General features: G+C 54.8%; 1 protein-coding gene across 6 annotated transcripts in view; it reads right to left on the reverse strand.

Annotated features, from left to right (window-relative positions):
• Window positions 1–1,498: 1,498 nt before the first annotated feature.
• Window positions 1,499–17,644, reverse strand: part of EYA3 (EYA transcriptional coactivator and phosphatase 3) — a 148,268-nt gene continuing 132,122 nt past the window's right edge. For all 6 annotated transcript variants that reach the window (XM_075908770.1, XM_075908768.1, XM_075908766.1 and 3 more), the window contains 4 exons: window positions 15,592–15,706; window positions 14,746–14,867; window positions 6,951–7,051; window positions 1,499–3,981 (listed from right to left, as the gene is read on the reverse strand). In XM_075908770.1, the coding sequence (XP_075764885.1) occupies window positions 3,901–3,981; window positions 6,951–7,051; window positions 14,746–14,867; window positions 15,592–15,706 (419 nt within the window). In that variant the 3' untranslated portion in view covers window positions 1,499–3,900. The remainder of the gene's footprint in view (window positions 3,982–6,950; window positions 7,052–14,745; window positions 14,868–15,591; window positions 15,707–17,644) is intronic.

Raw genomic sequence — 17,644 nt, forward strand, 5'->3', positions numbered from 1 at the left:
CTACTGGGCCCTTGGTAAAGCTTGAGCTGAGAAGCGAGATGTTTTCTACAGAAGCAAACAACATCCGCCACAAAATCAAAGGGTCATTTGATCTCTGCCATCAAATGCCAGCAGTGCCCGCTGCTCTAGAGACTGGACGGTCTCTGCGGGAAAGCACCAATGGACACATTGGATACGTGCAAAGGGAATATCCAGAGGCCTGTTGGTGAGCACTGTAGCTTGCCTAGCCAGTCTGACAGACCTGCAGGTGGCTGGCTTGTCACAAGCCAGCTCTACAAGCCAAATACAGAGAAGCCCTGGAATCCCAGTTCACCCACACATTCAATTCACGTGCTAATGGACTGCTGGGGACTCTACCTATTTAATAACCACTGAAGGTGCTAACAGCTCCCTGAGTGGCGTCCTTCCTGGTTTAGGAATCTATCGACTTTGATTTTTATCTGCTTTGGTTTAAGCCCCGTTCTCCAGATACTTAATGAGGCTCTTTCTCTCCCCCCTCCTCATCCCCTGGCCTATTTATTTTGAATTTTCACATCCCCAACTCATAACTCAGTCATCTGAAGAAGGGGGCTGTGCCCACGAAAGCTCATGATCCCAGCTACGTGTTTTGTTCGTCTCTAAAGTGCTCCCAGCCCGTTGGTTGTTTTTTCTACAGAAGGACCTTAGCCCAAAGGCTCGGGGTTCAGCACCAGTAGTTTGACCTAAACGTTAGGAGATTGTGGACGTTATTTTTGAAAAGAAAAACTTAGAATTTAAACCACAAATTCCCTGCAAGCCAGAACTGATCCAGGCCTCTCCTCGCAGCACGGCGTGAGCAAGTGGTTTCCGCCCAGCCACACGCCTGCCCCGCTGGCAGCCACAGCACAGAGGCCAAAGTCTGGCCTGAACCACGAGGAGCAGACTCCGCATTCGCCCCTCCAGGCCAGCTGCTGCAGGGTTGACTCCAGCCGGATGGCATCAGTGCCATTTACTCCACAGCAAACACTTCCAGCTGGGCGGGATGAACAGGTAGGTTTCCGGAGCACAGCAATTGCTACAGAAAAGAGACTTTATTTTTCCAGTTCACAGGACAGCTCCCATCGCACTGAACACAGCCCAGCCATTCACGCCCTCGGCCGCATACACACACTGCAACCGACATCTGGGCCAGCGGGCCCCTGGCCACTTGCATACAAAGGGTCGCGCAGCCCTGCCAGTTGCTGGGAACCTGCGCGCATCAGCAGCCAATCACTAAGTACTGGGCTGCAGCAAAGCTGAGGACACAGACTCGCGCCGCAGCCCAAGGGGCTTGGAGGGAGCCTCTTAGGGGCTGTGCAGCTTTTCCAGCTGTAGCTTTGGCCAAGTGACTGGTTGAACTACCACCCCTCAAACAGCAGCAGGAGAGCAGAAGGCAGCAGGGGCTGTAATGGTCCTGAACACTCCTCTTGTGAGGAGAGCTCCAGGCCACTAGCCCCTCGCCTGGGACAAGTCTCACAAATGCAGCCAGCAGAGGAGTGAATAAAACAGCCAAGTTAACTTTTATTAACATTACACACAAATGTACCATCAACCTCCTGGTAGAAAAGTATTTTACAGACATTCGAGGAGACATCGTATAAATAGCGCGAGGAAACGTCACCGGCTCCACTCGGCCCAAGTCTGGCTGTGGCTCCTTGCAACACACAGCAGAGCCTGCCAGCTCTCTGACTGCTAAGTACCTTGGCTCCGCACTCACGAGGCACCGGGACCCCTGAGCAGGGCCCCAGTTCGACTTGGCGCGGTGACGGAGGCGAAGGGGCGTCTCCCCTGCTTAAGGCACAGGTTTCAAATCCAACGTTACGCTCGCTGCGGCCGAGACGCACGTTCCAAACAGGCTCAGGTTCACAGGATGAAGCGCCTCCTGCATGCTTACAAGAGAGCACCTGGCTGGCTAGTGGCCTTCACCGACGAGAGGGGCTTCTAGAAACCAGACGTCTGAGCAGACGTCTCATCTTCAGCTGCACACGGCATCTGTCTCTTTGGAACAGGAACTGTCACGTGGCTGCTGGCTGCTCGCCACGCCAGCCCTGCAATGGGCTTACCCTAGGGCAGCTCCTGGCCAGCAGCCCAGCCTACTCATGGTCAGACTCCCCGCCTGCCATGGCCCCAAACGCTGCTGGAGCCAGCGTGCGCATCTGTGGGGCATGCCCCATGGGTGGAGGGGGCTCCGTGAGCTGCCTGCTCCTGCAAGTATGGTCCAGGCAGCTTTCCAGCCAAAGGGAGCTGCAAGGATGATGCTGGGTGTTGGGCAGCGCATGGAGGCCCCTCTGCCCCCATGGCAGGCTGGATTGGGCCTACCCCAGCCTAAGGACAGAGTGCAAAGCTAGTGCCTAGTGTATGGCCAGTGAAAGGCAGGCATGCGCCTGGCCCCGGGCTGGGCGAAGAGAACATCCATTTGACCCCCCCCTCCTCCCGGGCCCAGTTCTGCCCTTTCTGGCTGGGCCTAGATTGGCAGACCCAAGGGTCAGCGGGGCTGAGGGCCCTCATGGAGGAGCCACAGTGTCTCTGTGACCCGTACAGCTGGGCTGGCGCAAGCCAGATGCCCAGAAAGTGCCTTGGGCCCCACCAGGGCATGCTGCTCAGGCTCCCCTGGGAGATGCTGAAGGTCGCTGGCCGGGGAGTGGTCAGGCCCGGGGAACCGTGGCCAACACACGGGGCTGCTCGGTCCACTCAGTGTCAGCTCCCAGAGCATCCCCTTGGCAGGATCCGGAGCAGAGAGCAAGGGCTGTGCTGCTGCTGGGTGAGAGGCCCCTCCACTGTGGCCAGGGCCCTCCGAGGAGCGACACGACAGGGGCTGCCACGGCCACGCGGAGTGAGAAGCAGAACTGCTCGGGGGAGGGGAAAGCCGGGCAGCCCTGGCTGGCAGGAGTCGAGCCCCAAGGAGCAGCTCATGGCGGTGCTAGGAGACAGCTCATCTGGCAGGGAGCTGCTGTCACTTACGCCCTGGCTGATAGGCCAGGGTAGCTCAATCCCTGTCTGGGTGCTGGTGGCTGTAGGGCTCCATGTCCCGCTGGCAAAGGGTCGCCTGGTGCTGTCACAGGTTGCAGCAGCGCAGCGGGAAGAGGAATCTGAGCAGCTGAGCCCAATTCTGCCAACAGGAATGTACTGGACACGCGTGGACCTGGAAGAACCAACCCACTGACATTCCCTTCCTAGCACAAGTTGCGAGAACTGGGCCCAAGGGAAGACCCTCCTGTCCCCCCAGCAGGCTGACGGCCAGGGAGCATGGTGCTGCGCCCGGACACTAGCCACTGGCCAGGCTAGAAGTCAGCACATCGTGACTGGGAGAGAGGCCTGGGGAGGGGAAGGGATCTGTGCTGGCTGAAGAGAGACCCGAGGCCTGCCTCCTCCCTGGGGAGAGGGAGGGCCTGGACCCACCCCCTTCCCCCTTGCCACTAGCCAGCAAGCCACCTTGGAGCAAAAGCAGGTACAGAAATGGCACTAAATGAACCGCTCTGCAGACGGGGCAGGGCCAACAGTTTCATTCCTATTTCCCATGAAAATCAGCAGCCTTTCTGGCCTTTTAAGATGGGGAAGTTCAACCCTCCCCCAGAGACTGGACTCTTCTATCAAAATAGTGTCTCTAGCTACGGGGCAGGAAGAGAGAGGAGCTTACAAGGGCGGCTGCTATTCTATCAGCACGAGCAGACGCACAGGGAGTCGCTGAGGGTTTCCAGCTAGAGCCCCTTCGCTCCAGCCACTCCCTTTCGAAACAACAGAACGGCAGCTGCTGCACTGGTGCCCTGGCCTGGTGGTACCCGGGCTCGAGGCAGGGACTGGGCGCCACCTGCATGGTAGAGTCTGCATTAGCTGCCTGCTTCCTCCAGGGGAAAGACGGTTCCTGCCCCGTGACGTGGAGAGGGGCCACGTGGGCTCGGCTCCTTACAGGAAGTCCAGCTCGAGGGCCTGGTGAAGGGACACAAGGTCTGCGTGGCTCGCGATCCTCCAGAAGGGCATGTTGTGCTGCAAGAGACCCCGCGTCAGTTACAGAACAGCCCCTCCCCCGTCAGTTACAGAGCAGCCCCTCCCCCGTCAGTTACGGAACAGCCCCCTCCCCCGTCAGTTACAACAGCCCCTCCCCCGTCAGCTACAGAGCAGCCCCCTTCCCCTCACTGTTACAACAGCCCCTCCCCCGTCAGCTACAGAGCAGCCCCCCAAGCAGCCAACGTGTCCAGCCGAGGGGGACGCTGCAGCCCCAGAGCGAGGGGCCCAGGGTGGAGCAGGCTGCTGGCCTGTGGCGTCGGGCGGCTGCTGCTCGCAGGGAGCCTGTGGCAGTTCACAGGGGCGAGTGCCAACGTGCCTGGCGCCCAGCTCGTGGCAGGCACAGACCTGCCCACACAAGGAGACCTGCCTCCACAGGGCCCAGGGCTCCCACTGGACACGCAGCTGCAGCAGAGCCCCAGGCCCTGTAAATTGTTGTGAAAGTGCAGCAAGGCTGGAGGGCTGCGGGGGGAGGCAGGGAGCAGTGGGGAGATGGCAGGGAGCAGCACACCCCAGGCTGGGGGGTGGGGGGAGATGGCAGGGAGCAGGATGCTCCAGACTGCAAGGGGAGGGAGCAGCACGCTCCTAGCTGGGGGTGTGTGTGGAGCCAGCAGGGAGCAGAGAGCTCTGGGCACACGAGCAATCGTCCAGGCGGCTCCATGCACGGGACGGTGTCTCAGGACCCAACTGCCAAGCCGCTGCTCGTCTCAAGGCGCAAGTCCGAGGGGTTTGCGGCTGCCCCGCCCATGCCTCACGGCCATGCCGCAAGCCCCCCTCCACAGCTGGCTCTGCACGGGCAGGCCGGGCGTGCCAGTGACACATCCCCAAAAGGGCGCCACTGAGGCTGCGAAAGTCAAGCCCTGAAGTGTTGGGCTCCCATGTCAGAGGTGCCCCACGGGGGAGGGGAACGCGGGGCTCCGGCACGCACCTCGGGTGTGAGCCTGGGGTCTGGCCAGGCTGTGCATGTGTCCTGCTCCCGTCCGAGGGCACAAAGGGCAGGATGGCCAGGACCCTCCCCCAGCTCCCTCGCAATTCTCTTGGCTCTGTCAGTCGGAGGCAGGGCCGTGGCTTCGCCCTGGAGGTATGAAGGGTTAACACGGCCCTGGGAAAGGCCTGTGGCTAGAAGCCAACTGGGACAGGCTTGTGGCAGCCAATCAGAGCCCAGAAGGGCTGTATGAAAAGGGTGGCTGGCCAGGAGACCCGTCGTGCCCCAGCTGTGGCGCCGGAGGGACCTGGCTGCTGGGGAGCTCCGGCCAGGCAAACTCGCACGCTGAAGCCTTGCTCTCCAGGCCTGGGGCACTAGGGCTGCAGAGAGGCAGGCAATGAGGAGTGTCTGCCCCGAGGCAGAGGTTGGATGACAACTGGGTCACTGAGGCAAGGTGGGTCTCAGGGGGCTGGGGTTCCCTGGGAGGGGAGGGTCCCAGGATGCAGGGGCGCAGCCGAAGACGTAACGTAGGGGTGAAGAGGGCGCTCCAGGGCTGGAAGAGCCAATCCCTGAGGTGAGCAGCAGGAGGCGCCGTGTCAGTGAGGAGCAGACCCCGCTGCAGCGTCACACGGGGTCCGAGTGAAGCCCAGCACTCCCTGGGGCTGCCCACAGAGATCGTGCAGTTCTGCAGCAGGCCAGAGCCGGTGCTGCGCGGGGGGCAGGCTCAGCAGCCCTCTGATGGCATGTGGACGTGAGCGCAACTCCGAGACTTGCTGGGCTCTGGCCACGAGGAGGCTGGGAGTAGCTCTGCAGCCTTGGCCCGGCTGACAGCACAGAGCAGGGCTCCCTGGACATCCCGGCTCTGATGCTTCTTTTCCCAGCCAGCAGTCCAGCCTCAGGACGGGCCTGGGATGCGAGCGCCTGGCTCCGTGGAATTCTGAGCTGAGGGCGAGCTCCCCACCACTGTGTCCCTGTGGCAGGGCCCAGGCGACAGGCCAGCCAGGAGAACGCTGCCCCACCGCCCGTGTCTTGGTGGCACCGCTCCCCAGAGGCACGGCCCGGGGGCGGTGAGGACGCCAAGGAGAGCGTCAGAGCTAGTGTGTCAGTCTGTGCCGAGAGTGGCGGGGTCTGTGTCAACAGAGGCACTTGGGGGCCGCTACCCGTGGAGTCTGCTCAGCTTGTCTCCCGGTGCCATCCCGTACCCGTAGCGTGAGACGACACCACGCGCCTGCCCAAAGCCAGGAGATGCCGCTCGGAACCCTCTTCCCAGCTCCGGCTGCTGACAGCTTGCACCACGGCCAGCTTGGCTTGTGGGCAAGGTTCTGGCCTGGCCTGTCTGCTGGGCTGCGAGATGCAGGCGTGATCCCTAAGGGGTCTGATCTTGGCTCTTCTGCATCCAATGCCACCCTCAGAGCTTGCTCCAGAAGACAGAGCTTCAGCCTCCTGTCCCTTGACCTGTGGGCTCCTGCAGGAGGGCAAGTTTGCGATGGCAGACTCCCAACGGAGAGCAACCAGCTGGCCTGTGGTCTAAGGACTCAGCGCTTGGTGGGAGGCAAGGGGGGAAAGGGGCGTGGGTAGGTCGGCCACTGGGCGCTCCTCAGGGGCTTGCCGCACAGGGAGCTGCCAAATACAGTATGGAGGGGGCTGAAGAGTCAAGGCCTGAAGGAGATTTTTGATCAGATTAGCAGGAGCGACAGACTAGTGGGTCAGACGCTGCCCTGGAAGGCGCGAGGATTTGGCTGCCCTTGCGTGAGGAGACATGGCACACGCCCTGCTCGGCACCTCAAAGGAATCCACTAGAGCGGACCCTCCCCAACGGGCACGGTGGAGAACACCGGAGTCAGCGAGGCAGAGGGAAGGGCAGGCCTGGGGTGCACATCCCAGGGTGTGCTGGGTGGGACTGTCTCCACACCCAGGGAGAAGAGCCAAGACCCCGCAGCAGAGCCTGTGGAAAAGAGGAGCCATGGCAGCCCAGCCTCCCAGTTGGCAGCAGCCCCACAACCCGAGCGGCAGTCCTGGGACTCACCTGCTTCGCTGCAATCTCTTCATCGCGCCCATCGCCAACCACCACGTAGGTCACTTTCTTCCCAAACCGCGACACGATCCTCTCAAAGCAGCTCTCTTTGCCTGCCAAAGACACCCCCGTGAGCGCCGCGCCCTCCCCGGCACGGGCAGGACCCCCGGCTCCTGGCACAAGGACACAGCTCCCGACTGGATGCGACTTGTGCCGGGCAGCAGGGAGCCTTTCCCGTCCCCCAACAGAGCGCCCACTCTCAACGCACACAGCGCATGCTGGCTCCGGGCAGGCTGCCTCGGGGGAGCTGGGCCCAGGGAGAGATCAGCCAGGGAGCTAACTCCGGGGACGAGACGGTCCTGTCTGCTGTATCCAGGCCATTGCCACCTAGGGGCTCCCCAACAGACATCACCGGGCAGGCACCCCCCAGGGGACACAGCACACGCCCCCGCCTGGCCGGCTCAGCTGCCTGGCACCCAGGGGGGCAAAGCCAGGCCCTGCCCTCACAGCCTGTCAGGGGCCAGCTCCATGGGACTGCAGCCAGCGCCAGAGCCTGCGGGGGACAGCCAGTTCTGCCACTGACCCTTGTGTGCAATGGTTGCCGGCTGCCGCAGGAGGCTGGGTCCTGCGCTGGCTGCCGACTCCCCGTAGGCCCACGGAGAGTTCACTGGGGGTACCGACTGAGAAGTCCCCCCGGCCCCGGGCTAAAAGGAAGGAGGTCACAAAACTCCCGGAGGGGAAACATGGCCTGGGTTAAACTTTATCAAGGGAGCCCAGAGATGGGGGCATGAGCATCCGGGTGCGGCCCTGGGAATTCAAACCAAGAACAGGATGGTCCCCAATGAGCAGCCCTGACCAAGCTGGGATTCACCCAGGGCGAGTCCTGCCTGGCCAGCCTGATGGCCCTCTAAGGGGAGACAACTGGCTCTGCGGATACAGGGGCCGTGACGTGACAGCCCAGGACGTCAGGAAAGCTTCCATTAAGGTCTCCCAGTGTCCTTGCCAGAGAGTTAAGGAAGTCTGGGTTGGATACAAGGACTGTAAGGTAAGGCCCAACAGGTGGTGACCAACAGCTCAATGTGTAGTGGGCAGCTGGTTTCAATCAGAGTGACCATGGGGTCGGTTCTAGGATCAGTTTTGTTCAACACCTTTATTAATGACCTGGATGAGGGGATGGATTGCACCCTCAGTACGTTTGCGGATGACACTAAGCTAGGGGGAGAGGTAGATACGCTGGAGAGCAGGGACAGGGGTCCAGAGTGACCTAGACACATTGGAGGACTGGGCCACAGGAAATCTGATGAGGTTCAACAAGGACAAGTGGAGAGTCCTGGACTTGGGACGGAAGAATCCCAAGCATTGTTCCAGGCTGGGGACTGACGGGCTAATTAGCAGTTCTGCAGAAAAGGCCCTGGGGGTTACAGTGGATGAGATGCTGGATGTAGCCAAAAAGGCTAATGGCATACTGGGCTGCATTAGGAGAAGCATTGCCGGCAGATCTAGGGAAACAATTACTCCATTCGGCTCTGGTGAGGCCACATCTGGAGTATTGCGTCCAGTTCTGGGCTCTCCATTACAGAAGGGATGTGCACGCATTGGAGAGGGTCCAGCAGAGGGCAAAGAAACTGATTAGAGGTCTGGAGCACATGATTTATGAGGAGAGGTTGTGGGATTTGGGCTTATTTAGTCTGCAGAAGAGTGAGGGGGGATTTGATAGCAGCCTCCAACTACCCAAAGGGGAGTTCCAAAGAGGATGGAGAGAGGCTGTTCTCAGAGACGGCAGAACAAGGAGCAATGGTCTCCAGTTGCAGTGGGAGAGGTCTAGGTTGGATATTAGGAAAAACTATTTCCCTAATAGGAGGGTGGCGAAGCATTGGAATGAAGCAGCGGCACAGGAGCCAGCAAACAGAGCTGTAAATGGGAGTTTGAGTGGGAGTTTGGATATCGGGACTTGTTTGAGGTTTGTTTTTGCTGTGGAGGGGGTGTTTCGGTTTGGTTTTGTGTTCACCGGACTAACAGGATTTTGGTGAGAAAGTAGATAAAACACAGAGGCAGTAGTGGCCATGGCCCAAGGAGTAGAGAACACAAGGAGGATGATTGGATGTGGTAGCTGCTGTATGTACATGATTCTGGAGGGGGTACCTGAAAGGAGTTTTGTTTCCATGAAGTGCCGCCTGATAGAGCTGATGGAAGAAAAGATCCGAGGACTGGAGATGCAGGTGGAAACTCTGGTCAAGTTTAGAAGGAGGTTTGAGCAGATGATGGAGCAAAGGCATGACGTGGCTGAAGGGGAAAGCTTAGACATGCAGATGGAAGCAGGATCAAGGGCCTCAGAGGGGGGACTGCTGGGCGAAGAAAATGGACAGTGGAAGCATGTGACTAAGAGAGCCAGGCAGAGGAAAAGATGGGCCAGTGAAGGAAAAATAAAGCTCAAGAACAGGTATGTGGAGCCGGAGAATGAAGAATGGGCACAGCAGGTAGATAATGAAGATGGAAGGGTAAGGAAGAAGAGAAGAGTGGCTAGTCCCATAGATAAAGGGGAAGACTTAATGGAGACAAAACCAATAATGAGCATCAGGAGGATACAGGATGGGTTAAAAAGGATTACAAGGGAAAACAGGAATGGCAAGGACTTGCAGCCAGAGGAAGCAAGAGATAGACCAGAGAATCGCACGGTCACAAGGAAAAGACAGGTCTATGTGATTGGGGACTCCTTAATGAGAAGAATAGATAGACCTGTAACCAGAGCTGATCCAGAGAATAGAAGGGTGTGCTGTCTGCCAGGTGCTAAGATACGGGATGTGGAACTGAGGTTGAAGAGGATTATTAAGGGAGCAGGAGGGAATCCATTGATCACCCTTCATGTAGGAACAAATGATACGGCTAGATTCCCACTGGAACGAATTAAGGGAGACTGTGCTAGGCTGGGGAGGACGCTCAAGGAAACTGAGGCTCAGGTGATCTTTAGTGGGATTCTGCCTGTTCCTAGAGAAGGGCAACTAAGATGTGACAGGATTATGATGATCAATAGATGGCTTAGGCAGTGGTGCTATAAGGAGGGCTTTGGGATGTATGGTCACTGGGAGGCATTTATGGACAGAGGACTGTTCTCTCGGGATGGACTTCACCTAAGTAGGGAGGGAAACAGACTTCTAGGATGGAGGCTGGCTCAACTGATTAAGAGAGCTTTAAACTAGGAATTTGGGGGAGACGGTTGGGAGATGTCCAGGTAATCTCTACGCCGGATTTTAACACTGAGAGGGAGGAAAACGAAGTAAGAAAGGATATAGCTGGGGGTAGGAGAATGTACATGAGGAAGGGTAGGGTGGATACTAGTCTAATAGGTTATATTGGAGGTACAACGTCCGTGCCAAATTGGGTAAAGAATGTGAATGAGGCCAAACAGCAAAAATTAAGATGTTTGTATACCAATGCGAGGAGCCTAGGTAACAAAATGGAGGAACTAGAGTTATTGGTCCAGGAAATGAAACCAGGTATTATAGGAATAACAGAAACATGGTGGAATACTAGGCATGACTGGAGTACAGGTATTGAAGGGTATGTGCTGTTTAGGAAAGACAGAAATAAGGGTAAAGGTGGTGAAGTCGCATTGTATATCAAAGATGAGGTAGATTGTAAAGAAATAAAGAGTAATGGAATGGAGAAGTCAGAGTCTGTTTGGGCAAAAATCACATTGGGGAAGAAAACTATCAGATCCTCCCCTGGGATAGTGCTTGGGGTGTGTTATAGACCACCAGGATCCAATTTGGATATGGATAGAGACCTCTTTAATGTTTTTAATGAAGTAAATACTCATGGAAACTGCGTAATCATGGGAGATTTCAATTTTCCAGATATAGACTGCAGAACAAGTGCTAGTAATAATAATAGGGCTCAGATTTTCCTAGATGTGATAGCTGATGAATTCCTTCATCAAGTAGTTGCTGAACCAACAAGGGGGGATGCTATTTTAGATTTGGTTTTGGTGAGTAGCGAGGACCTCGTAGATGAAATGGTTGTTGGCTCGAGTGATCATGAGCTAATTCAGTACAAATTAAATGGAAGGATCAACAAAAATAAATCTGAGACTAGGGTTTTTGATTTCAAAAGGGCTAACTTTAATAAATTAAGGAAATTAGTTAGGGAAGCTGATTGGACTAAAGAAATTATGGATCTTGAGGTGGAGGAGGCCTGGGATTATTTTAAGTTAAAGTTGTAGAAGCTGTCAGAAGCCTGTATCCCAAGAAAAGGGAAAACATTTATAGGCAGGTGTGTTAGACCAAGCTGGATGAGCAAGTATCTCAGAGGGGTGATTAAGAAAAAAGCAGAAAGCATATAAGGAGTGGAAGATGGGAGGGATCAGTAAAGAAAGCTACCTTATTGAGGTTAGAGCATGTAGGGACAAAGTGAGGAAAGGCTAAAAGTCAGGTAGAGTTGGACCTTGCAAAGGGAATTAAAACCAATAGTAAAAGGTTTTATAGCCATATAAATAGGAAAAAACAAAAAAAGAAGAAGTAGGACCGCTAATTACTAAGGATGGAGTGGAGGTTAAGGATAATCTAGGAATGGCCCAATATCTAAACGAATACTTTGCTTCAGTCTTTAATAAGGCTAATGAAGAGCTTAGGGATAATGGTAAGTTAACAAATGGGACTAAGGATGTGGAGGTAGATATTACCATATCTGAGGTAAAAGCCAAACTTGAACAGCTTAATGGGAGTAAATCGGGGGGCCCAGATAATCTTCATCCCAGAATATTAAAGGAACTGGCACATGAAATTGCAAGTCCATTAGCAAAATTTTTTAATAAATCTCTAACCTCAGGGGTTGTACCATTTGACTGGAGAATTGCTAATATAGTTCCGATTTTTAAGAAAGGGAAAAAAAGTGACCCGGGTAACTATAGGCCTGTTAGTTTGACATCTGTAGTATGTAAGATCCTGGAAAAAATGTTGAAGGAGAAAGTAGTTAGAGACATTGAGGCTAATGGCAATTGAGACAAATTACAACATGGTTTTACAAAAGGTAGATCGTGCCAAACCAACCTGATCTCCTTTTTTGAGAAAGTAACAGATTTTTTAGATAAAGGAAATGCAGTGGATCTAATCTACCTCGACTTTAGTAAGGCATTTGATACAGTACCACATGGGGAATTATTGGTTAAATTTGAAAAGATAGGGATTAATATGAAAGTTGAGAGGTGGATAAGCAACTGGTTAAAGGGGAGACTACAGCGGGTCATACTGAAAGGTGAACTGTCAGGTTGGAGGAAGGTTACTAGCAGAGTTCCTCAGGGATCAGTTTTGGGGCCAATTTTATTTAATCTTTTTATTGCTGACCTTGGCACCAAAAGTGGAAGTGTCCTGATAAAATTTGCGGATGACACAAAGTTGGGAGGTATTGCCAATTCAGAAAAGGATCGGGATATCATACAGGAAGATCTGGATGACCTTGTAAATTGGAGTGATAGCAATAGGATGAAATTTAATACTGAGAAGTGTAAGGTTATGCATTTAGGGATTAATAACAAGAATTTTAGTTATAAGCTGGGGACACATAAGTTGGAAGTAACACAGGAGGAGAAGGACCTCGGAGTCCTGGTTGATTATAGGATGACCATGAGCCGCCATTGTGACATGGCCGTGAAAAAGGCTAAGACGATCTTGGGATGTATTAGGTGAGGTATTTCTAGTGGGGATAAGGAGGTGTTAGTGCCATTATACAAGGCATTGGTGAGACCCCATTTGGAATACTGTGTGCAGTTCTGGTCTTCCATGTTTAAGAAGGATGAATTCAAACTGGAACAGGTACAAAGAAGGGCCACTAGGATGATCCGAGGAATGGAAAACCTGTCTTATGAAAGGAGACTCAAGGAGCTTGGCTTGTTTACCTTAACCAAAAGAAGGCTGAGGGGGGACATGATTGCTCTCTTTAAATATATTAGAGGGATAAATACCAGGAAGGGAGAGGAATTATTTAAGATTAATACCAATGTGGACACAAGAACAAATGGATATAAGCTGGCTAGTAGGAAGTTTAGATTTGAGATTAGACAAAGGTTTCTAACGGCCTTCCAAAGGAAGAAGTGGGGGCAAAAGATCTATCTGGCTTCAAGATTAAACTAGATTGGTTTATGAAGGGGATGGTTTGATGAGATAACATGATCTTGGTGACTAATTGACCATTCATTATCAGAGGTAAATAGGTCAATGGAGGGATGATAGGAGTTACTGTAGAGAACTTTCTGGGTGTCTGGCCGGTGAGTCTTGCCCACATGCTCAGGGTTTAGCTGATCGCCATATTTGGGGTCGGGAAGGAATTTTCCTCCAGGGTAGATTGGCAGAGGCCCTGGAGGTTTTTCGCCTTCCTCTGTAGCATGGGGCACAGGTCACAGCTGGAGGATTCTCTGCATCTTGGGGTCTTCAAACTATTTGAAGGCTTCAATATCTGAGATATCGGTGAAAGGATTATTCTAGGAGGGGGTGGGTGAGATTCTGTGGCCTGCATTGTGCAGGGGGTCAGACTAGATGATCATAATGGTCCCTTCTGACCTTAAAGTCTATGAGTTACCCAAGGAGGTGGTGGAATCTCCATCCCTAGAGGTTTTTAAGTCCTGGCTTGGCAAAGCCCTGGCTGGGATGACTGAGTTGGGGTTGGTCCTGCTTTGGCAGGGGGTTGGACTTGATGCCTCCAGAGGGCTCTTCCCACCCTAATCTTCTGAAATTTGATGATTCTCTGGGTGAGCTCCTGGCAACAGAGAACTGGCATATGGAAAAGGAAGCAGCTGTGCTCCAGGTTTATCAGCAACAGGTGAGATTGGAAAGATTTTTCTCTCAATGCTCCCTCCTTAACATGCAGTTTTGCTCCTGGCCATTCAGAATTGAAAGAGCAGTAAAAATGCTCTAAATACGCACAGAAAATTCTCTGTGTCTCCCCCAAACCGAGCACTAAGCCCGATACCAGCTCCCATGAAACTCTGGTCTGTGGCTGCCTCTGGGGATTGCTGCAAATAAAAGTCAAGAAATAGCCCAGGATGAGCAGACTTGCTGCCTGCTGTTTCCCATCTTCTGTTCCTCATCAGCCTCTGATGACCTGACTCGGCTGCACACGACCCCAGGCAGCTAGCTGGCAGCACGCCAGATTCACTAGCCATACATGGTGGTACAGGTTTCACTATCAGACAAAGCAGCACCCTCCCTTTGGCTTTCAAAGGCGTCAGGTTTTGCACCGGGGGTTAAAAGAATATGAATAATGCAGGAGCTGGGAAACTGCACTGCTGACTGCTCCCACGCCCTGTGAGCTCCGGGGCTCCCGACTGCTCCGTGCGCAGAGGGCAGCATGCTCAGTGTGTGTGGCCAGGCACGGAGCCGCAGGCAGAGCTTAGCTCAGCTCTGGTGAGCGCCCCCGCAAGCGCTCGCTCGCTCAGGCAGGCAGGACCAGAGGCGCAGCTGGTGACCTGGCTGTGCCTCAACCCAGGCAGACTGAAGGACCCACCAGAGATGGACAGAAGACAGCCCTGCGCTGGCACCACACTGGGCCGTTTGTGGGCAGAAGCCCTGAAGTGGCAGTTTGGGCAGTGCTGCTCAAACTCACCTGTGCTCCAGGGGCCGTTTTGCAGCAGGGCAGCTATGGGTGTCAAGCTGGCCTGGATGCTTTGCACCAGTGTAACATGGGGCTTATCCCGGGACTGTGCAGCCCCTCTACACTCGTGCTGAAACCCCTGACCATAGACAATGCTGGCTCTGCTTCTAGAGGTCCAAGCCAGCCCCCTGTGGCAACGACAGAGCGATTGGAGCAATAACTGTACCGATTTTTGTAGCACTATAAATATTTTCAATGGGGAACACGTCTCCCAAGCCGTACAAGAGAACTTTGGCGAGCGCTGGCACGAGCTGTGTCGTCGTGATCAGGACATTCACACAATTTTTTCTAAAGGATAAAAGAAGAAACAATGAACACGCGTGGCGGCAGAGAAAGGGGCTGGCTCTGGGCAGCCCTCGCCTGGGCCGTGTGCTCTGCTGGACACTGCAGAGTGCGGTTTAGTCTCTCTCTCTCTCTCTCTCTCCGCCCGCTGCGAAGGCCTCCCCCATCCCTCCTTTACACGAACCTGGTCTGAGCGCCGCGTTCAGAACCGTTAGCAGTAGCTGGGCTCTGATGGGCCTGTGGCTTTCTGCTCCCTGCCACTGGCCTGGTGCAGGCCAGCGCGGCTGAGCTAAGGGACCAGCATGTGGCCCTGCTGCTGAGACACAACAGTCCAGCTCTCACTCCCCTGGAGAGTGCGTGGGGAAATCTCTGTCATTTCAGGTATAAGCTCTTCCTTTGACTGATGCTTACGCAGACAGTAACAAACACCTGCCAAAGCCAGGTGAGGGCTGCTGGAACCCTGACCTCCACAGGGAAGGACACGGAGCGAGCCCAGGGCATCCCCTCCAGCATTGTGAAGGAACAGGCAGCTGGAGAAAGCTGGGCACAGGTGCCAGCATCATGAGCTCCTTCAAGGGGCTGCTGCTCAAAAGCCTTTTGCTCTGCTTACGGGGCTGCTGTGAGGCTACAAGCCACAGAGCAGGAAGATCTTGTCTGCGGAGTGGTTCTCTGCTCTGACAGAGGTGTGGGCAGTGGACAGCTACTGCTGCAGTGAGACCTCGCCCCGTACCTGGACTGTATGAGAAGCAGGGATTTTAATGCAGTTCCCAGCCAGGAATCTGTTAGCACTTCTATATCAGTCCGTAGCCTCTGCAAAGCTTCCCTCTTCTGTGGGCTGAGGAGGCCTATAGGAAGTGAAGACAAACAAAAAGCTCCTTAGAAAACCGCAGTTCCTTATGTTGCATTCTTGCCCAGTGCAGGGACCATCCCCACGCGGCCCTCAAGGCAGCAACGTGCTCTCTGGCCTGGGTGGCTGGAAAGGCTGCTGTCATGCCTGGGGAGGAGATAAGTAAGAGCACCTTCCATGCACACAGGCGCCAGAGCTTGGAAGGGGTGTTTGAACTCGCAGGAGTGCGGGGAGAGGAAACGGGGCAGGCACCTCGTGGCCTTTGACACGATGGGGACAATTAGCTGGTAGAGCACTGGCAGGACGAGCTCCACTGAGTGAGGGAAAAGGAACTAGGAACTCCTGTGTGCTATTCCCAGCTCTGACACTGACTTACTCTTGGGCAAGTCTTTAATCTCTCTGTATCTCTGCTTCCCCATCTGTAAGAAAGGGGAAATGCTGCCCTAACACCTGGACACTGGGCACAGCAAGCTGGGCAGCGCTGGCGCAGTAAAGCACCTTCTTTCTAGATTCACAGGGCCCATCTGACCCACATGGCACAGGCCAGAGAATTCCACCCAGCAGACCTCGTCCGGCGCCCTGGAGGTATGTTTGGAGCAAGAGCTCAGCTCTCGTGGAAAGGGACTCTGACCGAACAAGACGACTTGCACACAAGGGTTAATAGTGCTGCGCATCCCACTACTGCTCCTGCGCTCGCGTGGACCAGACAGAATTGGAGGGCTGCAGGAATACTGTTGGTGGGAGGAGGGGAAGAGAAGAAACTGGATAAGGAATTCAAAGAACTTTGCCAACAGATTTTCGTGGGCAGTACCACGCGCACATGCAGCAAAACTCGCAGCCTAGGGAGAAAGGGCGAGTTTCACACGCTCAAGCCAGATGCAAGCAGTCGGACGTCCCACACTCCTCACCCGCTAACCGTGCCAATCCACCTCAGGCCTCAGCTGCAGCATCTCTCGTCCAGCACCTCCCCAACCCAAGCTGTCCTTGGCTAATGCAACCAGGCCTAACGTGCTGCAGTTCCAGATCTGGGATTCTCCATCTCCCTTTGCAGACCAGACTCCGAGAGGTCCTGCAGCCCAGTCCCCTGCACTCACAGCAGGACTAAGAATGAGCTAGACCAGGGGTGGGCAAGATACAGCCTGTGGGCTGGATGAGGCCTGTCATGCCTTTGAATCCGGCCTGCTCGCTCTGTGGCAGGGAGAGGCACCACTCCAAGCGGCTGGCTGCTCCCTGCTCTCTGTGCTGCAGGGCAAGGGATGCTTCATGTGTGGCTCTTGCCCCCAGTAAAATCTCTCAGCTCCTATTGGCTGGACACTGACCAGGAAGAACTGATTTTGTTAGGGATGGGGGCAGTGCAGCACAATTTCTTAGCAGCCATTGGCTGGTTTCCGGCCAATAGGAACGGAGAGATTTTGCTGGGGCAGGGGCCGTGGCCGTGTAGCACAGAGAGTCTCACTGAAATCAGCCTGGTGGCAGATGGAGACACCTGCCTGAGAGTGCTGCTGGCTGGGAGCTGTTTAGCTAGGTGCCTGCCTCTGGCACCCAACTCCCCCCAAACCGTGCACCCCCCTAAACGCCTCCACCAGACCAGAATCCTCTCCTGCACCCCCCCCCCCCCCCCGGTATCCCAATCCCCTGCCCCAGAGCACAACTCCCTCCTTTGCCCAAACTCCCTCAGACCCCACTCCGCCTCCGGCACCAAAGTTCCCTACCCAAGCCCCTTGCTGCATCCAACCTCCATCCCAGACTCTGCACTCCCCACAGAAAAGTGCAGCCCTGGACCACTTATCAAAATCTAGGAGTGCACCCATCAAAATTATTGCCCACCCCTGATCTAGACCACCCCGACATATGTCTAACCTGCTCTTAAATATCTTCAGCGAGATTCCACAACCCCCAGGCAATTTATTCCAGTGCTTAATCACCCTGACAGTTA

Source organism: Pelodiscus sinensis, chromosome 25 (genome assembly GCF_049634645.1).
Source record: "Pelodiscus sinensis isolate JC-2024 chromosome 25, ASM4963464v1, whole genome shotgun sequence".
In the NCBI taxonomy this organism is placed as follows: domain Eukaryota; kingdom Metazoa; phylum Chordata; order Testudines; family Trionychidae; genus Pelodiscus; species Pelodiscus sinensis.